Here is a 20040-nt window from a genome sequence, read left to right on the forward strand (position 1 = left end):
TGAGGGTTGATAGGAACAGCAAATCTTTGAGGACTCGGTAGTAAGCAGCAGAAATACGTTCACAGCAATATTGTATTTCATGAGGAGGAGTCAGAGAAAGCAGGCCTGTGAGTATGTAAGACTGGGAAGGTAAACCTAATTTCCAATTTACTGATAAATTGTATTTCACCTTTTTATAAATGTACAAATGATTCAACGATGATGGTTAGCAATTAGCTCGATGTGTTGCCTAAGATGTGAGGCAACTGACAGTATGTGGATAAAACGAGGCAGGGTGAAGTGTTACATAGGTAGGAATCCAGTGGGTGTGGGAGGAAACAGGGAGCAGGCTCTATGTGAATTCTAGAAAACATCCAGCTATTCCACCATACATATCCACAGATATTATGAAGAGTCCAGATTGATTTCTTGTACGATGTTTTCCCTTGGATTTGAAAACCAAAAACCATACCTCAAATCACTGAGTTGCAACTTTGAGCTAGTAAGTATCACATGAAACAACAGGCTTACCTGAAGGCTGGACTACACCGTTTATGTTGTTGTGGCCAGTGTTCTGTTCCTTGGTTACCTCACTGCGACTTGGAACAGGTGCACTGACCACCGCAGATGCAGCAAAATGGGCGCTGGCTGAGTCAAGTGTTTTAGACATACAGTCAGAGGTGCTTGAGCCCTATATAATAAACAAAATTAAACTCTCAGCTTTTTAGACATGAGTTCACAAACATGTTAAGAAATGAGCAAACTCAAGAGGCTGCTGCCTTTTTCATCTTGAACAGTTATAGGTGTTTAGGTTAAGAGATCTAGGACTCGATAGGCTATTTTCATCATATGAAACAGGAAAGCGACTAAAAACTGGGAAGCAATTATTTATGAGAAAGAGCTAGGGTAGTAAACAACCCAAACCTTTAATGCCCTATTCATTTTGCTAATAAGTGTTAATGAATGCCTTTAAAAATACTTGACAGTCTACATACTATGGGCAAAATGAAATAACAGAGATGACTAACAGTCATTTTTGTCCCAATGTAAAACTGTGTCTTAGCCTAATGTTTCAGTAGGTTGGACATACCTGAGATTCAGAAAAGGCAAACAAAGGCAATTTTAATGGTCATATTCCTTTTGATTCTGTATTAAACTGCTTAGCTGTTACTAACAGCTTTTTAGTGGCTTAAACAACGTAAGTTTATTCTCAAACAGTTCTGGAGGCCAGAAGTCCAAAATCAGTCTTACAGGCTCATATCAAGGTGTTGGCAGGGCTTTTTTTCTTCTGGCAATACAGTTTTATAAGGTATTTTTACTCTTATCCCAACTGTCAATCATTTAATGGTGCCTAGGAAAACCTCACCTAGTGGCAATTTTTTTTTCTTCAGGGAAATGTGATTCAAATAGGCAAAGGGCTATGTTGTCTGGATTTATGGCACAAGTCGAGACAATTACCTCTCAGCTCATGGGGCACGTTCACATGGCACTTAAATGCACAGGTTAGGAAGGAGTTAGGATAGTCATATCCTTGACAAAAATATTTCTGGGGGAGTAGGGGTGGGCGATGATGGTTCTAAGAGAATATAATTACTTCTATGAATTCTTAATAACCCTTCTAAAAATATGTACTTCTTTCCTAAATTAAAAATACTAATATTTGGCTCTAGTGCTCCTCTCATAAAATATAAACTAGTCACTTAAAATTATGTAAATTAACTGAAAAGACACTTAGGTTTGGTCTCCAGAATCAAGAGTGGTAATGACAAGGTTATCTTCTGTGACCTGACTAAAATTTTCAAAAAAAGACATAATTATGAAAGAAAGGAATAGACATAACCATGATTAAAAGACAGGTTTACCTGTGCTTTTGGATGTGTCTGTTGCGAGGAATGCTGAGATTGCTGTTTCTGCTGAAGCTGAGCAAGTTGCTGCCTTTGCATTTGAACTAACTGCTGTTGATGAGTCTGAAATTGCTCTTCTGTGATACCCCCTGTCACTGGAAAAGGACACTAATTTTAGAAATACGTATGTTTTAAAGTACCTTTAACAACACAAGTAGAATACAATATGAAGTTATTCCACGATTAAGATGAAAAGCAATTTCAAATCACAATATACATCAGCAGCAAAGAACTGAATAAAAACAACAGATCTTTCAGCCAAAGTGGCTTATGCTAATATCTATGACCTTCTAATATCACATGCTAAAAAAGTGCCTATATGTAGATTTTAGTGTATAACGTAGTTCAAATATAAGGATTCTCCCTTCTATTCAGACTTAAACCATAGTTTAAGCCAATAGATTTGATGTCTAAAATAAGTCCTATCTATGAAAACATGGGCTGGAAATCAGAGAAGTGTTCAGCATCCTCGGATGTAATCAACTATGCTGTTACCAACTGTTAAAAGTTACTAAATGTCAAATAAAGACATTTAAAACTTTTATTTAAAAAATTACTTAAGAAAAAGTTACAATAAGAAACACTTTTTTCAAAGAAATGTAAACAAACTTTCATTCACCACTGATATTTAAGGAGATCACTGATAAACTGATTTAGAGGACACAAAGCTATCTCCACAGAAGTCAGTATGTTACTAGAGTCACAAAACATTAAATCACATCAGAATACATGTACTACTAGAGTAATTTTACTCTATTTTTTTTTTTTTTCTCTATTTTTCTTTATTGCTTTCTTTCCTCTCTCCCAACTATTTCACTTAATCAACAAGTATTTACTATCTATGACGAAAAGTGCTGCATTAAGAGTTAAGAATGAATACAGGGAAAAAATAAATTAAAAAGAGGGTCCTACAGTGTAGTTGGGAAGAAAAGATACATAGAAAGAAACACCAACTAATATGAGCCAACCTTTAAATGTAATCTAGCTATCTAGTCTATATGACCTGAAGGAGTTTAGATAGGAGGCTATACCTTCAACCTATGTTACGTAACTAGCCCCGGTCCCCAAGTTCTCCATTTAGTAGGATCATAAGTGAGAAATTTAAAAAAAATTTTTGATGGTAAATTAGACATATAACAAGTTATGCAAAGTACAGCTTATTTTCTATGAAAAAGGAATTAGGCCCCAGAGATGGACAAAGCTTTATATATACCTTCATTTCTGTTCTACAATGTTATCATTAAAATTAGTACTGGACTATCAGGAAAAAACAGTTCTGAGATAGCAATTTTATTTTTAGAAGATTAAAAAAACTGGGCCTATGATAGTGCTCACGCTAAAATTTTACTATTACCTGTATATTTGAAGTACACATTAGTTATCTTACTGAATTACCAACAAAATCAAATGTCTTTCTTTGCACATGTTAAGTTCACTGCAAGTATTCTATTTTTGGATGAAAAAAAAATTTAATTCTAAATTTAAAATCTTCAAAATGAAATGAAAATGTGAAGTATTCATGAATTTCCAGCGGTTTGAAAACCTTGGGAGAGATGAAAAATAGTTTATTAGATACAAAGCCAGGAAGGAAAATCTTAAGTTAAACCCAAATACATCTGTTTAAGTCCTATGTGTATAAACAGTGTACCAATTCGAAAGAAATGGACTTGGAATCTGATGTATGGTCTACTCACTCAAATTCAGCATTATGTTTGTCCAGAGCTAAGATTTATGTTGTGATGAAAAGGTGAGAAGTCACAGTGGTTAATTTTAAGTGAGGAATAAACCAAATAAAGAGAATACACTTTTAGTAGCTATTTAAAAATTGAGAGAGAAATGAGAATCTTTTCTTTTTCCAAAAGCTTTTAAGTCAGACAATTATAAAATCTTACTAATCAGAATAAAGTATACATATAAATTACTAGAAAGAACAAATTGTATTCTTTTAATAAAAAAATTACTTTTGGTTAGTAGTCATTAGCTAACAAAGTGTTGCCAACTAGAGGTATTCTACTTGCTTTTATAAGAAGATGATCACTTTATATAGCTATTAAAAAGGGATGCTAATAAAATTTCCTGTTTTCTGGGGGGATATGTCTACTTACTGCCCTGACTTGTTGAAACCATTAATTTGCTCAGGAACCCCATCCTTTTCCCCATAGAAACCTCATAAAATCCCAACCAAGACGCAACTGAAATTACTCAAATTAATGTTCAAGTGTTGCCTAACTTTTTAAAACTCAGGCTGACTTTGATACCAAAATTCTCATCCCTGATTCTGTTATTAGTTGAAAACCACTGATATAAAACTTAATTCCAAAATATGGATATGCTTAAAATATTACATTCACTTTTTTCCTCTTCCCCCTCACCACAAGCTCAGCATGTTGGATTCATTCTTGACATCTAGTTCTTTTTTTACTAAAAGGTGTTTTGTGCTTGAAAAATGCTTATGTTCCCCATTCAGAATTTTCTAGAGCATTAAACACTTTTAGACAAAAATAGCAATTAGTAATCATGACACAGAATTGGAACACATACAAAACATCCTCCCTAAATGACCTCTTTCATTTTGTTAGGGTGAGTGGAAAGTGGTAAGAAATGTATGGTTTTAATGACACAGACACAGTATTGAATTATCATCTTCAGGGTTGACTTACTAGTAGGTGGAGGATGGTAATGTGATTGAAAGCACCTTCTCCACTAATTATTTTTCCTTTCATAAATTACTGAAATACTTCCATAAGAAATTTATTTCTTACATTGGCTTTGAGTTATCAAGAGGCAAGCATTAAAATAACACCAGGAAAAGGTCATACTTAACAGTGTGAAGAAATCTCTTTAGGAATGAGATACAGAATAGGGGTCCAGCTATGGATGGGTGGTAGTGGCATAAAGGGGAAGTGGGAATGTATGAAAAGAGAAACGATATCTGCTTCTCTTGCTTAGGGCCAAGCCAAGTTCTTTCTACTAGTTGCTCTCATGAGTTGCTAGCTTAAAAGTAAAATCCATGCTGGTCATCCATCTCCCCTACCCCACACCTCCAAGTCCTGTCAGTTTAAAAGTAACCACACTCTGATTGTTTTGTGAAGGCAATATTTCACTATTCCAGACAGACAGGAAGTGTTCCTTTCCCTAAGTAAGGAGTTTTGCAAATCTCCCTGGGTAACACATTCTAATAGGTCACATATTACAGAATTTCCCCTTTTATGTATGCAAATACGTTATTCTGTACATTAATAACACACTTGCATTTCTAAATATTTTGTGTATATAACTGACAGTCTGTTTTTCACTAAGGCTCTAACCTTTCTGGCTTTCTTTGTACCTGGCTCTTTACCTATCTTGGGTTTATCAGTTTGACTTACTCCTCAGATGAATCCATGTACTTTTTCTTAGAACACTTGTCACCATCCTTAGAATGTTGATTCTGATTTCAAAGATCCTAGGTATCCCTCATTTCTTTCTTCACCTTTCAGGCATGTGGTTCCTATAAGGTGGTTCTGCTAGGTTGGTCCCTCATCACCTTTCCCTCTCATAATCTGACAGTGATCCATCAAAAACATACTCTAGGTATCTCCACTAGATTTTACACTGCTGTACTGATTCTAAAGCCCTAGATCACTGTTCCTTAAACTTGGGCCCACGGAGAATATATTCTTGAGTATGTGTGAAATCTTTACAAGTATTTGTCAACTTTGTATTGATGTTTCATTGATAAACTAATAAAAAGAAAAATCTAATCAAAACACCTTCTGTATTTTCTGGATGACCACCCCACAACAGAATATAAACATATGATTTTTGGGCTTGTACCTGCTGCCTTTTTAAAATAGTCTTTTAACTTTTAATGCAGTGTTTCTCAAAGTGGGCTAAGATGATTTATTCTTGGGAAGCCATGAATTTTTAAAAACACTAGCTTAGACCAAGTTTTTTTTTTTTTTTTTTTTTTTTTTGCGGTACGCGGGCCTCTCACTGTTGTGGCCTCTCCCATTGCGGAGCACAGGCTCTGGACGCACAGGCCCAGCCGCTCCGCGGCATGTGGGATCTTCCCGGACCGGGGCACGAACCCGTGTCCCCTGCATCACAGGCGGACTCTCAACCACTGCGCCACCAGGGAAGCCCTAGACCAAGTTTTTGTAGCTTAATGAAGAACATCTAATGTGGTAGGAAAGATTATCTAAAAGTCGAAATGAATATATTATTCAACACTTCTTCACCTACCAGGCAGGTCTTTGTTATAAAAGTTTTAATACATGCTTTGTTGAAGCAATGCTGACTATATGCAGTTTTTGTTTGTTTTAAAAGCTAGATCTGGGGCTATATGGAGGGGGAGAGAGATCCTATTTTAAACCTTCTAGGTCATAGCAAGGAATCAGGTAAAAGTTCACATAAAAACACTGGAGCTACTCTGAGGACAAATCTTCCAATCCATGAAAGACGACATTACCTGTCCAGGACTACACATCCTATAATGTAACTAATGAATAAACTGAAAAACTGTGGGGATAATAATGAGGGTGAAGATGGCAGGTGAGAGGGTGAAGGGGGTGGGGAATGAGGAACAAAGGAGATGTGAAGATAAAGAAAACAGACTAAAGATCCATTTAAACTTCCGACATCCAAGCTAAATAGTTATAACTGAAATTTCAATATTATTTCCTTTAGCAGTCAAACTAAAATCTTTTAAACTCCTGAAGTCTGAATCCATTTCCCACCCTTAGAAGTGACCCTAACTAAAAAAATAAATCCTTGTGAGTACCTTAGCTAGTTGTTAAAAACATAGTTTTACCTTTCTTAAAACTTTTATGCTTGCAAACATTTTATGGCAATTTTAAAAAGAATGGGAAAAGACACTGGAAAAATTAAAAACCAGGAATTTCTCTTGGAAAACTGCCCAAAATGTTGCTGATTTTACAAACTGGTAATATTAAGATATTTGAATCTGGTCAAAAGCTTCAAGAAGAGTTGCTAGTATCTATCTATCCAGTATACAATACAAATACGAAAAGAAAAAACATGTTAACTTGCAACCATACTTTGGTCTAAACCAAGATTAAAAGTAAATTAATCCTTAAAGATGCTAAAAAAAAAAGCAAATTAATCTGGCCCTTCAAGTCTGAACAAGCAATGCTACTTTTAGATGTGAAATATATTTGCTTAAGGTTAGGATTTAAGAATAGTGTCTCAAAAGAATAAATACTGCAGTTTCAAATGACTGAAAACTTTACCACCTATTTATATAAAGAATATAATATCTGTCATGTATAATCCATGTTTAAGCTCCTTGAAGGTAAGGATTATTGTCTTCTAAAACTCTGCAACTTTTAAACACTTAACATAGTGCTTTGCATATATTAGATCCTAAATAATTATGTATAAACTTAATTTTCCTTGGTTATCCACTTGCCATGTTCAGCACATCTATCTTTCCTTTCTGTCCTGCTTCTATTCTTTGAGAAGAGATTTTCAATTAAGAAAACATACTTTTATTTAACAGTTAACTAAATGAAGTCTTTAGTTCTTACTAATAACTATGACACACAGTTCTATTTGTTTCCCTTTAAGTCCATTCAGTACCGTATAGAAAATAATAATTAGAATATGTTCAGTACACAGAGATTATGACTTGAAAAACATTAACTGGGTTAAGAACAACATAAAAGTAAGAAAATACTTTGCCATTGGTCCTCAAGTTCAAGGTTTTTTTTTTTTAAAGAACTAAGGAACTTGTGATACAAATAAATATTATTGTCAAGTATATCAGGTTTCTATTTCTTTTTACCCCATTATTTATTTATTTTTAAAATTTTTATTGGAGTATAGTTGCTTTACAATGTTGTGTTAGTTTCTACTGTACAGCAGAGAATCAGCTATACGTATACATATATACATATACGTATGCGTATATACATATACATACATACATATATGTATATACATACACATATACGTATATACATATACCTATCCCCTCTTTTTTGGATTTCCTTCCCATTTAGGTCACCACAGAGCACTGAGTAGAGTTCCCTGTGCTATACAGTAGGTTCTTATTAGTTATCTATTTTATACATAGTATCAATAGTGTATATATGTCAGGCTTCTATTTCTGATTAAACCCTTTATTTGCCAGGATTTCCCAGCTGTGAAACAGAAAATTCAGTACTTGACTCTCTGCCAGGTAACTGACGAATATCAGTCCTATTACTCTTAAAGACATGCATGCTCTCCTGATCAAGTCCACAAAGAGTAAGCAGAAGGCAAAAGTGTTAGACACACAGATTAAAAGAAACCAAATATATGAAGATTCAATTCTTTTGTACATGTCCATCAAATATAAAAATATAACTTTAAAAAATTCCTATAACCTTTTCTTTAGGTAGAAAAGGAATTTCTATCAGTATTTACTGAATTATAACTGAATCCACTTAAAATGATCTATCCAGAACTGAGAAACTATGTAATGAATGTAACTGGTACAGGTGGGTACTTAAAACTGCCACGGGAGAACTCCCTGGCAATCCAGTGGTTAGGACCCCGCACTTTCATTGCCGTGGGACCAGGTTTGATCCCTGGTAGGGGAACTAAGGTCCCGCATGCGACATGGCGCGCACCCCATACAAACAAAAATACTGCCATAGCTTTTCAGTTGTTTACAAAACTGTTGTTAAAAAGACCTGTTTCATTATGAATTTATACACCGTGCCTAATATTTTGAAACAAAAGAAATTTGTTAAAAACAAAACACCTTGTGGCCTCAATGACTAGAGGGTCATAGTTAGCAGAGAAAAAAACTTGAACAAAATCCTTTACTCTAGTAATAAATAATTAAATACATATTTGAAAGACCTGATTCTAAAACATTGATTCTAATGTAGCTTAGCTGTTGCTTAAACCTTGAACTTTTTTAAGGGAAGAAAGAAATGGTACTAAGTTGAGACATAGTACCATTACATAACATACATAAACATAAGGCAGGAAAAATTACACAGACCAAAACTACTATTTTTTTTCTGATGGTAGGGGAAAGGCAAAAATAAAAAAAGTCTTATTATCTATGATGTTAGCATTGCATATTTGTGATTTTAAGTTCCCTGAGAAGTGCATGAATGCCTAAAATAATACTTTAAATGCTTATTTTATGCTGATATATGGTAGTGTCATAAAATTCTAGAACTGATTGTATGGAATTATTTACGTTACATTCTGAATCCACACATACAGAGTACTGATGATACAATAACATGCGCAACAAACATTTTCTGGAAAACAGCCGAGTCACATAGATCTGGAGTGTATCAGGAATGTACAGTAGAAAGCTGCAATTATTTGGCCATATTCAACTTAAGGAACATATTAAAATCACTTTTTTGTTATGGTATTCATTGGTAGAGAAAAACTTCAATTTATGGTCAAATCTAATTATAAATGCCTATATATGATGTTTTTAAACTCACTTTTTGGCAAAAGCTATTGTGAGTAATTTTTGGTACAGGAATTTTAGTTAAGTTAAATAATTTGAACAATGTCTTAGAGTTGGCTCAAAAAAAGATTTGACCTAATATTCATCAACTTCCTACTATTTTTAGATTTCTAAGAATCCTACAACCTCAAGTCATAATAGGTATTTATCCATTTGAGCTTCAAAAGGTCATTAAACTTCACAGACTCATGAACTTTATATAACGGGATGCCATTTTCCTCACCTAAATTCGTTTGGGAGAAAATTAACCAACTAATTTGGAGAAATGATATGCCACCTTCCAATCATTCAAACAAATCCAATTTTCCATAACAACCTTTAAATAGATAAATGTCTAAGTCAAGTTTGAAAATAAACAGTTCAGTAATTAAGAAAGACGGAACACTATTGAGACCAAATGTCAACCTAAAATGATTTAAAATCACTTTGAAGAAGTTTAACATAACAATTTTGCATACGAAAATGCACCATCTAGGAAATAATTTAGAAATATATACATTTTAGAGAAAGAAAGAATATCAATAGTATAAGTCAAGCCACATCTAGCTTTGCCTCTGGATACCACGCATTTTTTTGCAATGTATACATTACAAAGACATTTATAAATTATACATACTTGTATACATGTGATAAAGAGAAGACTATCCACAGAAGAAAACAAATCAAGATTACATTTTAGATCCTCTAGATGTTATACATTATTTTATAATGCCTATGTATATTAATTTGAATACAATGTCTCTTAAGAGGAAAAAAACTTTCCAATCTCAATTAGAGAGGTAAGTTATCAGACCAAAATTACAACTATTCATAGGGAACCTCTTTAAAAATCATTTTTCAGAAAGAAAACTTTTAATGGTACTCCTGAGAAGCAATGCTTACATTTAAGCAAAGTTAATATAATAAAATGAAAATTTTCTTTAACAAAAGCAGACAGTATTGTGCTATGATGATCTGACAGCAGCTTATAACCACTTTGCCCATAGGGAATTCCTTATGCATTGTGCCTACACATTCACCATACCAGGCACACACATTCAAAATACAAGCCAGTGGTTTTATAGGTATCAGTTAGGACATTTTGGTTAAAATGTGAATCACAATAATAGAGTTTAGTTTCTTAGGTTGGAAAAAAAATGTAATAGGTTAAGATAAAGTTCCTTTCCTCGGTAGGATCATGAAAATAAACCTTCAAAATTCACCCTGAGAGTCTATTTAGTGGATAATGAAAAATTAAGGAGAAGAGGATATACTTTTAACAAAGTGACAACTTACCTGATATGCCATTCTTGCTGGTGTTCAATAAAGCTACAGATGCTGCAGAAACTCTTTTATTGTTCACAGTCTGCCCTGGTTTTCTTGAGGTACATTCTTCACTATCACTGTCCTGTAAATTTAGTAGCCTTGGCTGGAAACACTGTAGTCGACATGATCTGATATTGCTTAATATTTCAGAAAGGGACAGTCTATTTTCACAATGTTTACTGGAAGCATTGGTCCGAGAGAAATTAGAAGAAAAGTCTATAGTTTGGGAAGCGCTTGAAAAACCATTCAGCATTTCAGGGTCTATCTGTTTCAGGACTGGGTCATGTTCTGTGGATATCCGGTCCATTATGACCCTGAAAAGCAATATAAAGCCAAATATTACCTAGAAGAACTTAACATTTTCTTTATACCCTCCCTTCCAGCTTGTAAACAAAAACCAGGTCAAAACACATAGTTTACCTTCCACCTCTGCCAATTCGCCTCCTTGCAAATCCTATACATCTTCTCGGGACTGTGAGCATTGTAAGGCAATGCCTGTATCTCAACTTATCCAAATCTACCAATTCTGAATTTTCAAACAAATGGTTAGTTTGGTCCAAACGAGGCTGCAAAAAATAAATAAATAAATAAAAACAAAAATTTTAAAAACCTCATGGAATGATTCTGAAATGAAGAAAAGTCAAATCATGATAAAAATAAAGTAACTACAGCATTAGCAGAGCAATTAAAATTTAGATATAAAACTTTAAAATCAGGGTTTAAATATTAACCAGGTAAAATTCTACAAAACTGACTTAAAAGTTCACTCACCAAAATAACTCAAACTAAATTTAGTTTATGACTACAAATACATTTAAGATAGTATTATATTTTAAAAGAAATATATCTTTAAAGAATAATGTGGCTTTTAACATTTATGTAGAAAAGTAGAGATAATGAAGTTAGTAATTTATAGACTTCCTACAGAGATAAACTAGAAGGAAATTTTTTGGAGTAAAAATTGCACCTCAAGAAGGTATGCATGGGTCAAATTCATACTTCCTCTTTACTTGTAAGAACATACAGTCCATTTCTTTGCCTTCCTATTTCTTCTAGCATTCTATTTTTCTATGTTACCACTTTCTGTCTCCTTTTTCTTAAACACATAACTTATAAACAATTCTCTACACCTCTCCTACATTAAATACATACACACACACACACACACACACACACCCCTGAAAAAGCTATAAGTGTATATGTTTACCATAATGCAACAAGACAAAAGGTCTCCAAAAGCCATATATGAGAGCCATCCTCACTACTCCATCGTTACACCTTACTTGAAACCTTAGTATCTGGAAGTGAGGGTCATTCCTTGATATAATATGCACCAAAACTTGACTTAACAGCACAAAGCATTTTCTAAGTGGGACAAAAAGTTATGAATATAATTATTTGACAATATATTGATTGCCATGGGGGAGGTTTAAAAATGATTCCTTTATGTTTGATACTTACTGGGTTTGTATGGAAAAGATGGGCTTGCCCAAAAGTAAATTTCAATAAACACTCATCAGCCATCTAGGGTTCCATTAGAGATTCTGGGCTCACCTAACTCCAGCAATGACATAGTGAGTAGCTGTCGTAACTGCTGAAGTTATAGTTAAAGCCCAAAGTGAACTAGATTTCTAAAATATGAGCAGTTATCAATTTCCAAATAAAGGGTTCTGATCTCCTTTGAAAGGACTCAGTACCTTCGAACATCTTTTACTGGTATCTGCATAGGGGATATTAAATAAAAAATGCTGATTGACTTCCCATTTTTAGATCAAGACTAAATCACCTTGACATGAGTTACCTGTTAATTCCAGTTCACAAAAACACCACAAAAAATAAAGTTCTTACAGCATAATACTGGCATCCTGCCCGCCTCCTGAAAGCACAGGGACCATCAGGATCATTTTCTTCTTCGGGTTCTGATATTGGGGACGGTACCTAGAAGAAGAGGCATGAAGCATTCCATTTAGGAGTTATCAAAAGTCAACAATCTTTGTAATGGTCTAAAATTAGAATCTGATCACAAACAGTGAATCACTCCTATATTACATACAGTGAATTCCCCAAAACATTTAAAGATTAGCAAAATTTTTCTATGGTTAAAAATCATTATTCTTAATGGACTGGTTCTTGCAGGTAAGCTCACATGGTATTACTGCTTAACTGTTTCTGAACATGCAAGGATTATAGGCTTAAAAAGAATTAGTATGGTTTTTATATATCCCATTTACATTTTGTAAATATTATATGTGGCCATAAATACTTTGTAATAATAGTTATGCTTCACCTATAAGTAGAGATGTTTTTACACAATAACTTTATTTCTCTATAATAAAAAAGGTTAAAAAAGATAAAAGAGGTTTATGAATAGCCTCCCATCCCCAAAAGCCACAAAGGTCATACATTTCACTCAAAGGGGTGTCCCTTATTTCCCCTCATTTTTATAAATCACTTTTTAAATTTAGCAGATCAGAAGCAGAGAATCAGAAGAGGAAAGAGGACCCGCTAAAAGGTAAGCAGACTGGTTGCAGAGAGAAGTACTAAGCCCACCAGACAGCAAAAGAATACTTTCAAAAAGCTGTCACATATTAAAAAGCATAGGACCAAGTGATACTAGGTCAAATATCCCTACATAATCTGAGTGGACCTCTAGGGCAGCACTGATATATTATACAACAGCAAACTTTATAAATGTCATCAAAAACAGATTAAATGAAATACAAATATACTCTGATATGGCAGGGAAATAATATGGTTTAGATAAATTTCTACCCATAATGGTTAAAATTAAAAAAAAAAAGTTTTAGTGCTTAAGTTTCAGTTGTCTCGCAATTTCACTTTGCAGTACATCTCTTTTTCTGACAACGCTGACTCAACCATATTTACTTGCAAATTACCTCACGAATCCCTCTCTTCCTATTTTGAGAGGAAAAATGCTTTCTCCACATTATTTCCAAACTGTGGTAATTACCACTGAGCAGGGTCATCCAGGGGAGAAAGGCATTTGTTTGAGGTTCCAATATACCTCCACCAACACTATGGGGGAGACACAGAAATAGTAAGCTGGGGCTAATTCTTCTTCCTGGGGAACCAAACCCAAACCTGAAATTTGAAAGGAAATCCCAAATGTGAATTTTACACTTTGATTCCTTTACAAATCATCTACCTCTTTTAAAATATATACAGGAGATGTCACAAAGCCTCAGAAATTTTTTGCATCCCTTCCTCCCGACTACCCCAGGAGGGGATTCCAGGATTTGGTCTGAGACATAGGAAGAGAGAGCTGATGTTAGGAGAATCAGAAGCATGATCGAGAAGAGACTGGGTTTTTATTCTGCTTTGCTGCAAGTCAGTTGGAGAAGTCTGGTTAAAATGCTTGTTCTCTTAAGGCTCCCTATTCCTTTGTTCTTGTTTATTGGACAAAGAAGAAGCATATATTATTTTAATTATCTTTTTAGCAATAAAATCCTGATTCTGTAAGAGCTACATTCTAAATAGCTGCCTCACTGAATAATGTCCAACTTTAGGTACATGCCTACCTACAGTTTAGCAACAGGGGGATACCATTATAAAAATTAATGTTGTCAAAGATGTAGTATAGGGACTCAGAGGAACCTAAAAGTTTCAAAATGCAATTTCATGTGGGAATGGGGACTATATGAATAAACATATGAATTTAGAACAGAAATGAAGATCCCTTAATAGATGAGGAATATATGACTAGTATGGCTGAGTGTGTCTATCAGGATGGATGGACTGATTCTAGCAATAAGGGAAAAGTTTCTACTGGACATAGTATCCCCCTGGCATCATTCTTAAAGGGCTGGGAGTGTATAGCAAAACTTTACTGGCTTTTATAAATGCATTTATCTAACTATGTCATTTCTTACTTAAAATTCTTTACGAACTTCTCAGTATATATAATGTCAATAGAGGCCATTTGCCATCTGACTACTACTCCAGGCATCATTCCGTTCACCTCTCTTCCCCTTTGTGTTTTATGCTCCAGCAATGCCAAACTGCTAGCAGTTCCCTCTAATATGCTGTTTTCTCTGCCTTGAGCCCTTCCCTACATCTTCTACCTGGGAAAGACCTACTACTTGTTCTCTCATTCCTTCAAATGTCATCTAATTAATGTCCCATGACTATTCAAAGCCCTGCCTGAGTCTAACTACATGATCCTCTGACAATTTTAATAAATGATTTCATTTAAGTGCTTTTTAAGGGCATACGAAATTAAACACATTTTTGTGCATTTGTTACAACACGTATGAATGCTAAAATATTATCTGGGGTAGAAAAACTAAATCATCTACAAAAGAATAAAACTAATACAATCTAGCCAAAGGGGACAAGTTTTATGTAAACTCTAGATTTTAAATAGTTACAACAACAAGGTGTTTTATGAACTGTCTTGATTCCAAACATATCTGTCATTGCTTCCAAACATATCTGTCATGTTGGTTAAAAAAAAAATGTTTTTTAAATCAAGTAAGTCAAAATGTTAAAATATGATAAAGCTTGTTATAGTACTCTCTTTAGGTTGCCTACAACATACGGAAAAGAAAAAAGGAGGGCATTGCTAGATCAGGTGCTAAACAATATATGTTTTAAATTGATCCTTTAATATATAAAATAAGGTCTTGTTTTAAAGATAGCACATATGAAACAAAAATTAAGATTTTTAAACTGCAAACATTTTGCTATAAAACTGTTGTAATATAACCAAATAATTATTTTCACAAGTTAAAACTTGAACCAGTTCTAAATTTTCTTTAGAATCAAATAGTTATTGCCAAACAAATTAGCAGAATTTACATTAAAAGTTGTAAAATACAATGCTGGTGGAATTATTGTTGGTGAATATTTACAATGATGTATTAAATGTCTTAAAATATTTATAATCTTTAGTTCAGGAATTCCATTTCTAATAATCTATTTTAAATACAGAGGGAAGAGGTAGAGATGCTAATTTTTATAAAAGGGAAAGCTGAAAACCACCTAAATGCTACACAACAGAATAAACTTTATTCAACTGATAGAAAACAACAGAAGCAAATACCATTTCAGTAACTAACATAAATAACGTGGAAACTGTTTATGTCATAACATTAGGTGAAGAAAGCAAGAATCAAAACTCTAAGATGTCAATTATGTTTTAAAATATAGCAATACAAAAGACTAGAGGAAAATGTCTTTAAAAATAGTTTTAAAACAAGCACCTGTGGAAATTCATCTTCATCTGAGCTGTGAAAGTCATACTGCTTAATGTCACTCTTATTGATCACAGGCAGTGTCTCAGGAGCGGGCTGCTGAGACGCTAGCAAAGCCTCTGCTTTAGGCTTCTTTGGGTACTTCTTCTTTTGACGAACCACATCAGAAGCCTCTTCTTTCAAAGACAAATGATGCGGGTGCTGTTTACATGACGATTTTTCCCCCAAAAGGAAGAAATGAAAATCATTTTAGAAAGCATGAAAAACTATACTGCTCTTTAAAAAACATACATTTTTACCCCAGAGGTGATTTTACTTTCTGGTTTTAATATGCAAAAATTATTATGTGACCATAAACTGAAAAATGTTTTGCTTTCACAAATTACAGTGAAAAATAATTATGACACTTAAATTTACTTTTTACATTGTTATCAATACTTAAACTAAGATGCTAATGATTTTTAAAAATTGTTCTATTATGCAATCCAGCATTTAAAAACTATTTAAATTATATTTTAATTTTATTTAAATCTACTAATTAATGATGAAAATTAACAACTATTTTTATTTTTAAAATGACTTGAATTAGATCATAAATTCATTTCTATGCTCATTTTCAATTTTTAAAAATGTCTACATGTGGGGTAACTTTTTTGAGACAGATAAGCTTATTAATTAGGAAAAAAACTTCACTTTTTCAAATGAATAATTAATTACTGCCTCAACTGAACAATAATCAAACTGTTCTCAGGTACTCCAGAGTTGAGTGGTGGTATGTGAGAGACCATCTGGCAAAGAGACTGACTGATGGGGTGGGTTCTAGCACCCACCTCTCCTCAACAGAGCAGCTCTGTTTCTGTTTTAACATATTGCCATTCTTTTTTTTTTTTTTTTGCAGCACGCAGCCCTCTCACTGCCGTGGCCTCTCCCGTTGCAGAGCACAGGCTCCAGATGCGCAGGCTCAGCGGCCATGGCTCACGGGCCCAGCCGCTCCGCGGCATGTGGGATCTTCCCGGACCAGGGCACGAACCAGTGTCCCCTGCATCAGCAGGCAGACTCTCAACCACTGAGCCACCAGGGAAGCCCTTGGCATTCTTTTAATAAATAGAGATCTACTACTTTAAAAAGCTTGAAAATGACTGTTCTAAGCATCAAAGTACAAGCACTATGAAAGGGTAAAAATACTGAGGAAGTTATACCTTTCCCCATGTAGCTCAGATTTTTGTAAAAACTACTTTAGGGTCAAAAATGTTACACATGATGAAAATGTTGCTTAAATGCCAAGTTACTGAGATACAAATGGTTTCATACAATGGATGTAGCTATGACATCAAAAAGAAACCCCCAACTTCTCAGAAACTACTTATATTTTAAGGTGGGATGTGTGACAAAGGAAATAATAGTTAACTATGTGAAATAGGGTAGAGCAACAATGGATGCAACCATACTTCTAAAATTAATATTTAAATAGGGTGGGTGTTTAATCTTAAAGATGATCTAAAATAAGAATCAATATATAACAAAGGCTGATTCTGTCAGTAATTTGGGGTTGAGATTTTCATATTCTATGCCTACCAATAATATGTCTTGGAAAAGCATTGATTTATATAAAAAGGATTTTTAAAAATAATGTACAAAATGACATTTATTGTATTGTTTATGGCGAAGCAAGTGTGATTTAAAGGGTAGGTGGGCTAGATGCCTGTGATTAATAAGAAAGAACTCTGCTGTTTGAATTGACATGAGTTGAATAATGGAGGAGTCTTCCTGCTCCACATCCTTCCTTGATCTTTAGGAATGAACCCATGAAAACTGAGGATTGTGTACATTTTTAAAAGATGAATTTTCCACAAACACCCTAAGTCACTTTTAAAATCTTGCTACACAGTACAGCTCTACTGTCTAAATGCTCAGCCAATAACCTGTTTCTTTTTAAAATCTAAGCTCCTTAAAGGTCTTATTAATTTTTGTATTTCTCAACTGAATACTTTAATATTCACTTGGAACAGTGAATAATGAATAAATATAATTCTTCAGTCTAAGAAACAAAAGTAATTACTAGTGCTCTTTATTAGGAAGAAACTGTGATCCAGAAGTTATAGGACTTTTTCAAGTCAAGATAGATAGCAACTGATAAATGCTGGTTATGGCAATAGTGATGACAAAAAGAATAACTTCCAATAGTCTCAATGAGGAAAGCTTTAATTTTAGATTTTGATGCCTGCCACTATGATGCAGGATTTGCTAAGGCTCGTGATAATAACTAAGCTTTAATTACCCATATTCTATAAAGAAGCAGACAGCATAGTTGAAAGCACACTGTCTTTGATGTTAGACCTAGACTCAAATTTTGAATCTGCCACTTAACAACTTTATGATCTGGAAGTCACATAGAGATAAAAATCTATCTAAAAGGGAAGTTATAAGGATTAATGAATCAACGTGTGTATAAAAAATCCTAACAAAGTGCTTGGCAAAAAGTAGGAACTCAAGCATGTTAATAACTTTCTTCCTTAACCAAACTATTATAAGACAACTTCAGAAAACAACTGTCTGATCAATACTACCATACATGCTTCTCCCCAGAAGATATTCACCTTAGTTTTACATTCTTGGACTTTGTGATGATTTCCATTATGATGAGTTGCTGGAGTGGCATATAACTCTTTTTCTGATCTATTGATCTTCACTTCATTAAGGATTTCACCACCATAGTCTCCCAAATGATATCTTGAAAAGGAAATAATATATAAGAAAATGTTACAGTTTAAAAATAAAAAAGAAATAAAAAACCAATGATACTTCATTTACTTGGAACACCACTAATCAAACAGAGCCAACAATTAATCAGATTATTCTTTTTTTTTTTTTTTTTTGCGGTACGCGGGCCTCTCACTGTTGTGGCCTCTCCCGTCGCGCAGCACAGGCTCCGGACGCGCAGGCTCAGCGGCCATGGCTCACGGGCCCAGCTGCTCCGCAGCATGTGGGATCTTCCCGGACCAGGGCACGAACCCGCGTCCCCTGCATCGGCAGGTGGACTCTCAACCACTGCGCCATCAGGGAAGCCCAATCAGATTATTCTTAAGAGAGAAAACTTACGGGAATAAAGAAGCCCATATTTAGGATTTAGTAAAAACAAAACCATCCCCCACCCCCACCCACCTAATCTCTAAGGGACACAGAAGACGGAATCCTCATATGTTTTATATTTTCAAGCACTAGGAAGTGATGTTTAGAATGCTTACCTCAGCAAACACACAAAATTTTGTTAGGTTTAGCACAGTCTACTTAATTATGTAGGAAAAGGATGATTACATCAGAGGATACATTTTCAAAATGCAATGAAACAAGTATTTCCTAACTAATCAGAAAATAAAATCAAATAAACATTTATCTCTCTCAAATTTTGTTTAATAGAAACTTTAATTCAGAGAATTGGATAAAATGATCTCCAAGTTCTTTTCTAAATACAACTCAATGATTCTGCGACAACAAAAAATTACATATAACAGAGGATCTACACTACACACAAAAATATCCCCCAAATTTGCAACCCGAACTGGTAACTTAATCTGATTTTTAAAACAAAAAGGTAGTAATCACAATTTTCAAAAAATGTAGATTTTGTTATATAATCAATTTCAGTTGTTATAAAGCTTAAATTTGGTTACATTTTGCCTATCATTTGACTAAAGCTGTTACTGGTTTGTAATAGTAGCAATGTTACCTTTTTTCCACAACTTCTAAGGTTAAGTGCAATAATTCTCGTTTTGTTTTCTCTCTTCTCTTAATCATTTCCAAAATTGTTATGGCTCTACTAAACTCTCGTCTCAGCTTCAACATCTTTTCATAAGAGGCTTCATCATTCTTACGATTCTATTGAAAATAACAAGTTTAGAAGAATAAATCCAATTGTCCACATTTCCAGCTTCATTCAACGAAATCTTATCAGACCCAAATTCATTCTATAAAAGCAAAATGTTAAAAAATCATCTAAAAAGCAACTACATTAAGAGAACCTATTTAACTCCGAAAATAAAAGTATAAGCAAATATCTCAATAAATATTAAAAAAAAAAGTTGCCAGCTGTTGTAAAGATGGAATGACATAGAAGGGATAATTCCAATGTAAACAAAATTTTTAAAGTCTGTCTGAA

General features: G+C 34.0%; 1 protein-coding gene across 1 annotated transcript in view; it reads right to left on the reverse strand.

Annotated features, from left to right (window-relative positions):
* The window catches only part of EPC2 (enhancer of polycomb homolog 2), a 107016-nt gene that overhangs the window by 3027 nt on the left and 83949 nt on the right, over positions 1-20040 (reverse strand). Inside the window, exons 5-12 of the mRNA XM_032637925.1 lie at positions 19612-19760; positions 18482-18614; positions 15894-16085; positions 12520-12609; positions 11092-11237; positions 10642-10985; positions 1842-1978; positions 511-670 (exon numbers count right to left, since the gene is read on the reverse strand). Coding sequence (XP_032493816.1) covers positions 511-670; positions 1842-1978; positions 10642-10985; positions 11092-11237; positions 12520-12609; positions 15894-16085; positions 18482-18614; positions 19612-19760 — 1351 coding nt within the window. The remainder of the gene's footprint in view (positions 1-510; positions 671-1841; positions 1979-10641; positions 10986-11091; positions 11238-12519; positions 12610-15893; positions 16086-18481; positions 18615-19611; positions 19761-20040) is intronic.

The sequence above is a fragment of the Phocoena sinus genome, chromosome 7 (genome assembly GCF_008692025.1).
Source record: "Phocoena sinus isolate mPhoSin1 chromosome 7, mPhoSin1.pri, whole genome shotgun sequence".
NCBI classification, from domain to species: Eukaryota; Metazoa; Chordata; class Mammalia; order Artiodactyla; family Phocoenidae; genus Phocoena; species Phocoena sinus.